This window comes from Octopus sinensis, linkage group LG14 (genome assembly GCF_006345805.1).
Source record: "Octopus sinensis linkage group LG14, ASM634580v1, whole genome shotgun sequence".
Classification (NCBI taxonomy): domain Eukaryota; kingdom Metazoa; phylum Mollusca; class Cephalopoda; order Octopoda; family Octopodidae; genus Octopus; species Octopus sinensis.
In genome coordinates, this window is record NC_043010.1 from 31,441,237 (window position 1) to 31,452,245 (window position 11,009).

The window sequence follows — 11,009 nt, forward strand, 5'->3', positions numbered from 1 at the left end:
TCGTACTCCTGCCTGGCACAAATATGAACTGCATCTCATCTAAGCTAACTCTCTTCCTAATTAATTGAGCTATGACCCTTTCTGTAACTTTCATCATCTGGTCCAGCAATTTGATGCCTCTGTAATTACTCCTGTGTAAGGCATCACCTCTGCCTTTGTAGCAGCTGACTATAATGCAGCTACACTGATTGTTGGGTATGACTCCCTGTGGACAACTTGATTAACTATACGGGTGACTAAGCCATATCCTACTCTGCAAGATATTTTAAGTATCGTAGCAGAGATTCCTGGCGGGCCTGGAGCTTTTCCTGTCTTCATATCCTTAATTGCTTTATCTACCAAGCTACTGTCAATTTGGATAGCTGGTTTCTCAGATGGGTCAACATTTGGCAGACTCACCTTCTCCCATTTATTCCCCATATTTAGAAGCCTTTCATAATGGCATTTCCTAACCACTTTCTTAGCAGAATCATTAAATCCAAGTGCACCATCATCCATGCGGACACATTTCCTTCCTACGGCATCATGGTTTTCTCTCACATGCTGAAACGCTTCAAGTCTCTCATCCTTACGTCACAGTACATTGGCAAACTCATTTTTTTTCTGCTTCTCCCCTGGCTAAGTATACCTATCTCCTAGCTTCCCTTCTGGCTATCTGATACAGTTCCCTGCTACCACCACACTTCCAGGCCTGTTTCTTTTTTTCTAATGACCCTGTTAACTTCCATGTCACCTTAGGTTTCGAAGGGACTTTGCACCAGCCACAGATTTGGTCAGTAGCCCTCAACAGATTTTCCAGTAGGAACCTCCAATTGTCCTCAACATTATATGTCATTATATCCTCCTCTTTTTTGTTAAATGTCTCAAGTAACACATCTCTAAATCTCTGTCGACTAAGAGGATCCTTAAGCTTCCAGACTCTTCTTTTCCACACTGGGAAATTTTTGGCGTTTATAAGCAACCATATTTCTCATTTTCTGGTGAGAATGTAGTCAATCTGACTAGTGTGCCCACCAGACTGGTAAGTGAACAGGTAACTGACCGGTTTCCTGAAGTTAGTATTGCGGATCATAAGGTTATTTGCATCACAGGACTCCAGCAGCCTGTTTCCCTCCTCATTATGGGAACTAAATCTGTTGCCACCATGCACACCATGGAAGCCACCCAGATGTTTTCCAACATGCCCATTGAAGTCACTAGCCACAAACAGAAGGTCCCTGTCATTCGTTGATGAGGTAGTCTGTAGCAGAGTGTCATAAAATCAGTCTTTCTGTTCATCAGGTAGTCCTGGCTGAGGGGCATAAGTCGAGACAACGCTTGCTGTTCCATGTTGCAATACTAATCTAAGATTAAATATTCTATCACAAACTCTGACTACCTCGATTACCTAATCAATCCATTTCTCAGCAAGGAGGATGCCTACACCCCCAACCCCATCACTGTTCCCTATCCAAAAAATTTTATACTTATGTTCTTTGCAACAAACATCTACATGCCTCCATACAAGCACCTCAACAATCTCTCCAGACCTACCTTTCAATGTGCCCACTTAAGTGTGCCAACTCTGAGGCTGTGGAAGGTGTGGGCCGGGGGAACACAGAGATGGGGGACAGCATTTTGCATCTGGAAAGAAAGCTTGCATGTACATTTGGCAGATATCATATAAGTACAAATAGGTTTCGACCTTTATTCGCTTCACATTTACCAAGTTTACCAAGAGATAGCCACTAGATGGAGATGAGAGTGGAGGGGGGGGGCTTCCGTATAGTTCTCCGATAGAGGTACTAGGAGACAGACTTCTGGTAGAGGTTTGAGGAGAAAAGACTTCTGGTACAGGTGGTGGGGGTGGGTTGGGAGGGTGCACTGCAAACAACCAAACATCATGGTTGCCCTATTCCCTAGATAAAGGCAATGTAAAATATCCACAAAATGAAAGCCACTATTTAACATATAGCATGGGAAAAAGCAAGGATACAGACATAATATGGGCAAGATAAAATAAAGTGAGAAACAAAATGAATGAAGAGAGAAAGAGATAAAATTTTTGAGAAGAGTACTAAAGGGAAACTAAACGATAGAGTGCTACATGTTCAAACTATCTAACTGTACCACATGCAACGCATCACAGCATGTATGATCCGCAGCCAGACAGTTATGGTATAATTGGAAAACTATCGTTGATGTTCTGGTTATTTGGCTCCAGGTTTAGGGCTGCTATATCATTACTACCAACAATTACTGTTATTCACACACAGAGGAAAAAAAATAATAATAAATAAATAAAGAAACAAAGAAAGACAAGACAAATGACATACTTGCCATTCCACCTGGTCTTCTATAGTTCCTGTCAGCAGGTGAATTGGTCTGTGGGGCTTGTTTAGAAGATCGCCCAGAGCCAGGCTTCTGGACATTTTTTGACACTTCACTGGTGGCACGGATATATATCTGACGATTTAACTCATCAATCAGGACTTCATGCATTTGCTAGGTAAAATAGAAAGACAGTATATGTGTGTGTAAATAATATCTGACTATGATGGAACAAGAGAAACATTAAGTACACCAATACTGTTTGTATCAGTTCTTTCTTAATGCAAATTACCATGATAAACTTGAATGAAATGTATGTTTTCATGCACATGTGTATATATATGCTATGAATGAGTGATGCTAGAGCTGTGAAATCTTGTAGGCATAAATTTCAATGCGTCTTAATAATAATTGCATTGTTTCTTTCCAGATAAACTGACATTTGACTGTTCAAAGAAGACTTCAAACGTAACTAATAGCGATTTCTCTTGAAAATGCACAAAATTTGGCATTGCAGTGTTATCTGCAGTGTTACCTGCAGAAAAAGCCTTTAGTCCCTAACAACATTTATGCTGACATGGCTGCTACACTAGAGAATGACACTCTAGCTTTATCAACAGTACAAAAGTGGGCAGCTGAATTTAGGAGGGGAAGAGGAAGTCTTGAAGATGACCCAAGGTCTGAACGTTCTGTGACTGCCACCACCAAAGAAAACATTGATTGTGTTCACCACATGGGGATGGATGACAGGTGATTCACTATAAATCAAATAGCCAATGCTACTTGCATATCCCATGAGAAAGTTGAGAATATTCTGCATAATGGACTTGGCATGATGACGGTTTCTGCTTGGTGGGTGCCACGTCTTCTGACACCTAATTAAAAGTGCACCAGGCTGATCACATCATGAGAAAATTTGACATTGTTTCAAGCTGATCCACCTGGCTTCTTTGAATGTTTCCTAACCCAAGATGAGTGTTGGCTTCACCACTTTGAGCCAGAGACAAAGAGGCAATCCATGCAGTGGAAACACCCCTCCTCACCTGTACCAAAGAAGGCCACTCAGTGTTGGGGAATGCAAAAGATATTGTGTTTATTGACTATCTTTGAAAGGGCCACACCGTCAATGGAAAGTACTACACCAACTTGCTGAGAGAGTTACAAAAGGCTATCAAGACCAAATGTCCAGGAAAACTGACAAAAGGAGTCTTGTTTCATCAGGACAATGCTCCAGTAAACAAGTCCTTGCTTTGAATGGCTGCTGTGTGACTATAGCTTTGAACTGGTTGATCAACCTCATTCTCCTGATTTGGCTCCATCTGACTATCATCTGCAGCCTCAACACGGAAAAACATTCGGCTAGGAAGTAGTATGACAGTGATGATGTCATATATGCTGTTGAGGATTTTTTTGACCAACATGATGAAAACTTCTTCACAAAGAACTATAACACTGATGGGAGAAGTGTGCAGACCACAAGGGAGATTATGTTGAAAATAAACCTCATTTGGTCACATTCCATGAGAGTATCTTGATCAGCCTATGAACTTTTCACTCAACCTTTTGTTTTTTTTTTCAATTCCACTGTCATAAAACTTTTTGTGCATATCTAAAATGATCCTAGATGGCTTATGGAAAACTCATGCAGAACTTTGTTGTATATATCTTGGAGAATAATTTTTGTTTTTTTAGTATGTTTTGATGTTGAAGGTAGATTGAATTCTTCCAGAAGGATGTTCTGGGATATCTTGTTTAGTCATTCCCTGTGATTTGGAATAATTTCTCTCTCTCTCTTAGTTGATTAACATGTTTTATCCAGATTTGATTATCCACTTGAATTTCATAGTTAACTTTTTCTTGTCACTTTTTAACTATTCCAGGCAACATTCCTTTTAACTTGATGTACCCATACTGGCTGTTCAGGATGGAATTTGAAGTCAGAACATAAAGATGGATGAAATGGTAAGCATTTTGGCCAGTGCAATAAAAGTTCTGTTAGCTGGCTGCCTTAGAAAGAATTAATGTTAGGTTGTCTTCCACTCTATTTTAGCATTTTTCTTGTCAAAATTGCCACGTCATTTGTCATATCTTATTTTTCTAGACTTCATTTTGCTTCATGTAAATGCCACTGATGTATGATGTATTTTCTCCTTTGTGTTGAGCACTTGTGACTAATAATAATAAGATTGGTAGATTAGAAAATGCTTTGCAATATTTATTTTGGCTCTTTACATTCTGAGGCCAACTTTACCCTTTGTCCTTCTGGGTTGATAATTTTGATTAACCAACTTCTCTCAAAGTTGCTGGCTTTATAACCTAAATTAGAAATCATCATTATTGCTTCAGAAACTATTTTAAACTAGCAATGAACCATACAAAAGAAAATTCCACTTAAGTTAAAGAGCCTGAAATTTTTGAAAAAGGTATATTATAAAGTTTAAATAAACTGAGGCCAAGGAAGAAAAAATACTATAGTTACCTCTTTTCTTGCAATTAGATCCACTTTTAAATCCCTCAAAGCATTAACACCAGACAAACTGCCCTCCACTCTAGCCACTGAAATAGAAACAAAATGTATATGGTAAAGAACCAAACAAAATAGCTGCTGCAGTATTTAGTTATGTTCTTGTTCTGGTTTCAAATCCCAACTGGCTCGAAACTTGGCTTTTCATCCTTTATCAGCTGATAAAATAAATACTATTAATAAAAGGGAATTGATTTAACTGACTATACCCTTCCCTTACCCTTAGAAGACTAATTAGAATTGGTAGAACATTGCACTAATACTTCCCAGCATTATGTAGATAGCAGGTTGCTAGATATCCATGAGCTCTCAAGTGCTCGAAACTCTTCTGATATTGATAAAAGGAAAACAATTAATTTCATTTTATTCCATCTTGGAAGTGAACCTGCCTCATACAAATCATTAAAATACATCTTATCCAAAGACAAGAATATTGTGTAGCTATTTCATCAGCTAATGTGAATATATCTAAAAGTAAATCATCCAAAGTGTCCTTCCTTTTAAAGATGTTAGTGTGAGAGTGAGTGAACTGCTATTTCTAACAGGTGAATAACCACATAGAAGCTCACTTGTTGCTATCACTATATTGTAGAGTTGTAGGGTAGTGAAATAGATAAGCCTTGGACTGTGTGTTCATAAGTTGTGTTCAGATCAAATTCATTCATAGTGAGGAGTGCCTGAACAGAGGAATAATGCAACACTTTGGTTTTCACTCAAAGAATTTCATGTCAACATGAGAATAGATAAAATATAAATATGAAGAAAACATTACAGATGAGATTGCAATTATAGTATATCTGAGATGAGTTTCTTATAAGACTATTTTTCTCAATTATACATCTCATCTTTTAGAGATGAAAGATTCTGATATGGTCAGAGAAATCGGCTGTAGTATGTAGGAAAAAAGATGGCACTGGGGTGAACATGTGATGATAGGTGAAATGAAAAAGTGTCAACACTCCTGTTAGAAGAAACCTGTGGAAGAGGAAGACCAAAGAAGGTACAGAAAAAAAGTGGTGAGGTCTTATCTTAGGATGATGGACCTCATGAAAAATCTAAAAGACTGTAACAAGTGGTGAGAAGATTGTACTGAAGAAAATCTTTCAAATCACACCAGTAGTGAAAAACATGCAAAATGATGACAATGATGATAATGATCAAGGAATAACACTTGATCAGAGATCAAACACAGAAACAAAGAGGTAAATATTGAAAGATTATTTTTTTTTTGTGGTCTTGAGAAATTCTTTAAGTAACCAATTTGTCAGAAAATTCGCCAACTCTACCAGATCTAGTAACTCACACAACTTGGAATAATTTTAAAAGTAAAAAAAAAAATAACAAGCAAAAGGGGAACAATTTGGAACTTGATAGATTCTATAACCAGAAATATGTGTGCCACTAACAATACCAAACATGAAGTCTTCAATGATGCATCATCACATGATCATCATCAGTGGAAAGAAAATGTTTAATGAAAGGAAAAAAGTTAGGCATAAAAATAGGTGTGGTATAACAGTGCATGTTGAAATACTCACCAGCAGACACCACTAGTTCTGTGGCATGGAGATAGTGTTTCTTGGCCATGTAACCTTCCAGCTTTTCAGGAACATCTTTGATCTGTTCACTAGTTGATGCAGAGCAGAGTTGAAATAGAAGAATACATTTTATACTGACCAATATTTCAGAACATATATGTATATACATCTGTGGGTGTATGACAACTCATGGAGAAATTGTAGGAGGTAATGAACCTCAAAAAATTAGTAGAACAGATATTATGATAAATGATAACACAATGCAATACTGGCCTGTTTCACTATGGAGAAGCATTGTTGAAATAAGAATGATGGCATTGTGTGTATGCGTAACAAGAACACTTACACACAATATGAAAAATTCTTTCCAAAAGACTTGTGACATTCTTTTCTCAAAAAAATGTTTAAATCGTTCATAACTTCTGAGAAAATCTTTAAATATTGTAACTGTATCAAGTATTTTTGGCAAAATCTTTTATCTATGTATGTGTGTGTATATATAAATATGTATAAATACATAAGCACACATATATATTTATATATATATGCATGCATTTAAAAGTATGAATGTAATCCTATACATACTCCATCTGAACAAGAAACTTGGTAATTGCAGGTGGAATGTCTTTGATAAAAGGTCTACAGGGGTAAGCAGGGGTTAAACAACATCAACAAAACTGAAGAAATGATATTGAAAACTTACATTTGATCCAGAATCGACACAATAGTTTTGTGTTCAACTCCTTCAATCCACAGACGGCGTAGCTCATCTCTCTTACAGTGTAAAAGTGTCTTACAGGAACTGAGATCTTCTTTGATCTTTCGGATCTTGTCTCTAGATTCTGAGTATAGAATGAATATATATATATATATATATATATATATATATATATATATATATATATATATGTATGTATGTATATATATATATATGTGTGTGTGTATATATATATATGTGTATGTGTGTGTATATATATAATTGTGTGTGTGTGTGTGTGTATATATATGTATATATATATATATATACAGAGAGAGAGAGAGAGAGAAAGACCTTGCTAGCGTTTGTAAGAGATCTCTTGGGATGGTAAACACTGCAGATGCTATGCGGGGTGTTGAAGTGCAATGTTGCAGAAGTAGGCAAAGTTGGTAGTTTTTTGAGGCAACTAAAACTCACAAAATTTACTGTTGAGGCACCATATTTAAATATATAATGAAATTGTGTTGAAGAGCAGATGGCAAAGATAAGAATATGACAATGGGTTAGCTTTCATGTCAAGTAGTTGTATTTAGCTCATAAGGAGTAGATGGTGGTTTGGATAAGTCATTTTCAAAGAAGCAAGGACATGAAGAATGTTTGAAGGATATTCTGCAGAGTAATGAGACTTCATAGATGGATAAAAATTCAGTTGAAAATCACACGGAATATTGTTGTGATGAAGACAGCATTCAAAAAAAGTGTCAAAAGCCACAGAAATGAATTTTTCTTTTTAAATATGATAAAAGTAAAGGCAGAAGAAAAAAAAAGAAGATTCCTTTTAATGGTGTAGTACAAATCCTGGCTGATGTGTCTGAGATTAGGTATAATAAAGAAAGTGGTGTTTGTAGAATTCAATTGACATATCAGATAAAACAGAGTCCAAGGAGATAAGTGGCACTCTGTATTAGCAAAATTTGTATTATTAGATAAAAGCAACAGAAAGAGTATGCTGTAATTGACATAGGGAGTGAAGGATCCAACATTTCGGACAGTGTCTTTTTTTCAGGGTCAAGATGACATGAAGGATAAAAAAGACAGAGTTTCGCATCCCCTGTGTTTGAGAGACTGGCTGCAACTGATGAGGAATGCAAGACAACATGAACTTGCATATGTAGACGGGAAATGGTGTGAAAGATAAACTAAGTGAAAGGGAAATGAAAAGAGACAGAGAGGTGAGCTGAAAGAAGAAATTCAGATGAGAGAGGAGCGGAATGATAAAGATGGGACTGCTGAACAAAGAGTGGGCGAAGGGAAAAAAATGTTCATTTAAACCTATTGGTGCCAATTTTGAATATCCATATACATTAGGTAAAAGACAAAGACTATAGTGATTACTCTGTGATTCAATGAGGCTTTGGCAATCACCAGATTAATGGTACTTACTGACTCCCAAATGATGAAAGATATGCTGACTCCCTTGTATGGATGATGTGATGTACTACCAAGAAAGAGATGAGTGAACATGGTGAGTTTAGATCTCAAGATACTGGAACTCCTGGAACTCACAGAAAGAGTGACGTCAGCCATACTGCAAATTCATCCAACCCATGTGGAGAGAAGGTTGTTTAAAACAATGAGGTAAAAAAATTGAGTTACCCACCATTCTATACTGTCCCCACTGTTATTAGGGTCCCTACTGAAGCAAAAAGAAAGAAGTCCACAAACTTATAACAAAGAATGAGATTTTGTATTGTTCTTTTCTCAGCAGCATTAATGGCATAAGTAAAGAGAATTAGGTTGTTCTCTGGAGACATCTAACCAATGAACATTGGGGCAAAGAGAAACAAGTAACACTATGTAACATTATAGACTCACCATTTACGTTCTTGTTGACGATACTAAATGTCTGCAAGATCTTCGTCAGTTCTGAATAATTGTCTGTAGGTGACAAAAATAACAATATTATTAGTAGTATATTAATTGAAGTGGATAATTATTATTCTTAAAAAAATATTAGCACTATTATTCCAAGTTGAATACCTGGTTTAAGGGACTCAATGGTTGCACAAGAATAAACATGTAAAGTTTGGATGGTCTGCCTGACATGTTTACATGCCAGATTTCTTCACTACTGTCTTGGCAGATGTCTGTCACAACTGTCAGGGCACCATCAAGGAAGGATATGAACAAGGAAAACAGCACCAATAATTTTGTGCCAATTACTCTATAAAATACAGAATTACAGATTTTGGCCAAGATGCTTCAACTGAAAGTGCTGGGTTGGTGAAGAAAGTAATATCTACATGTCTTTCTTTATTTGAAGAAAGTAATATCTACATGTCTTTCTTTATTTGAAGAAAGTAATATCTACATGAAGGGCAGAACATCAGTTTGGCCTGTCCTTTATGTGCAGAGAGTACTAAAACCATTTCCATGCACTCAATGTCCACTTATTGCTGACATGCAGAGTTATATTGACCATCTGTTATCTGTTAGTATGTATAGGATACATCTGTCAGCCAACCCCATCCTGAACATGAGCAGGGTAGAGCAGGAAAATCTCTTGCTGAAAGAAGATATATGAAGAAGATAGAGAAAAACTGAGGATAGTGCTTTTCTTCTAAGGCTATGCCTTTAAGTTAGAAAATTATTGTTTTCATAATAACAGATATATGCAGTTAAAATCAAAGGAATAGCAAACAGAAAATAGCTTGAGTTATAAGAGCCCAACAGTGACTTTCTGAGGGTTTGGAGAAAAGGGAGGCAGAGAGGAGCCTTAACCAATTATAAAAAAATTATAACTTCTCTAGAAAATGTTGCAATGATTATTGGTATCACAGATAGGAACTACAACAGGAGGAAACAAGGCACAGAATACTTAAGGACAAGACAGAAGCAGAGATCACAAGATATCTGCATGGGAAGTGAGAAAAATTAGCTGAGATACATACCAGAGACCATCTCAGAAAGGGTCTTGTCACTCTCCTGGAATGCTTTCTCAATACGAGTCTTCTCATTTTCCCGTTTGTCAAAATCAGAACTGAAATGGATAAAATGATTAGTTGATTATTATTTTGTGATTGTTGTACGAATTTGCTAATGCTAAGACAGTTTGTAGCCTATCACACAGCATCTTAACATTTCTCAACCACATATACAATATATCATCATAATTTTAATGCTTTCTTTCCATGTTTGCATAGGTCAGACATGAATATATTGGAGCAAAGTTTTTAATAGCAAGAGATAATTCCTGATGTCAACAACCATCTGATTCCAAGTCGTAATGTAGGAGCACTCCATCAGTTATGATGACAAGGGTCCCAGCTGATACAATCAATGGAATAGCTTGCTCATGAAATTAACGTGCATGTAGCTAAGCACTGCACAGACATATGTACCTTTAATGTAGTTCTCATGGAGACTCAGTATAACACAGAGTGTGACAAAGCTGGTCCTTTGAAATACAGGTACTATTCATTTTTGCCAGCTGAGTGGACTGAAGCAACATGAAATAAAGCCTCTTGCTCAAGGACAATGTGTCACCGAGAATTGAACTTATGACCTTACGATCATGAGCCAAATGCCCTAAACGCTAGGCCACATGCCTTCACTCAAGTCATAATAATCTCATGGTGTATCAAACAATGAACAGTTTAGACATGGTTACATGTAGAACTGGAAATAAAGATTACTATCTGAATGAGCCTTTTGTTTACAAAGACCACAATATGCCAAAATATGTCATGAACCTAGACAAGCATTTATGATATACAACAGCAAATGATACTGTCTTCATCAATGAAAATAAGGTGGGGTGACAAACTAACTATGAAATACCACTATGAAACAAATTACAAAATCTTTTTGCATGATTAATCCACTTAAATCAGAATTAAGGTAAAACAAGCTAACTGTTAAAATAATTATTAAATAACTG

The 11,009-nt window shown here is 36.5% G+C and overlaps 1 protein-coding gene and 1 long non-coding RNA gene across 3 annotated transcripts in view; one reads left to right on the forward strand and one right to left on the reverse strand.

Annotated features, from left to right (window-relative positions):
• Positions 1–11,009, reverse strand: part of LOC115219104 (exocyst complex component 4) — a 71,158-nt gene that overhangs the window by 49,071 nt on the left and 11,078 nt on the right. For both annotated transcript variants that reach the window (XM_029789178.2, XM_036508828.1), the window contains exons 3-8: positions 10,021–10,109; positions 8,945–9,007; positions 7,076–7,214; positions 6,373–6,461; positions 4,790–4,866; positions 2,316–2,484 (exon numbers count right to left, since the gene is read on the reverse strand). In XM_029789178.2, the coding sequence (XP_029645038.1) occupies positions 2,316–2,484; positions 4,790–4,866; positions 6,373–6,461; positions 7,076–7,214; positions 8,945–9,007; positions 10,021–10,109 (626 nt within the window). The remainder of the gene's footprint in view (positions 1–2,315; positions 2,485–4,789; positions 4,867–6,372; positions 6,462–7,075; positions 7,215–8,944; positions 9,008–10,020; positions 10,110–11,009) is intronic.
• The window catches only part of LOC118765941, a 21,041-nt gene continuing 13,896 nt past the window's right edge, over positions 3,865–11,009 (forward strand). Inside the window, exons 1-2 of the long non-coding RNA XR_005001850.1 lie at positions 3,865–3,875; positions 7,962–7,967. This is a non-coding gene — a long non-coding RNA (uncharacterized LOC118765941). The remainder of the gene's footprint in view (positions 3,876–7,961; positions 7,968–11,009) is intronic.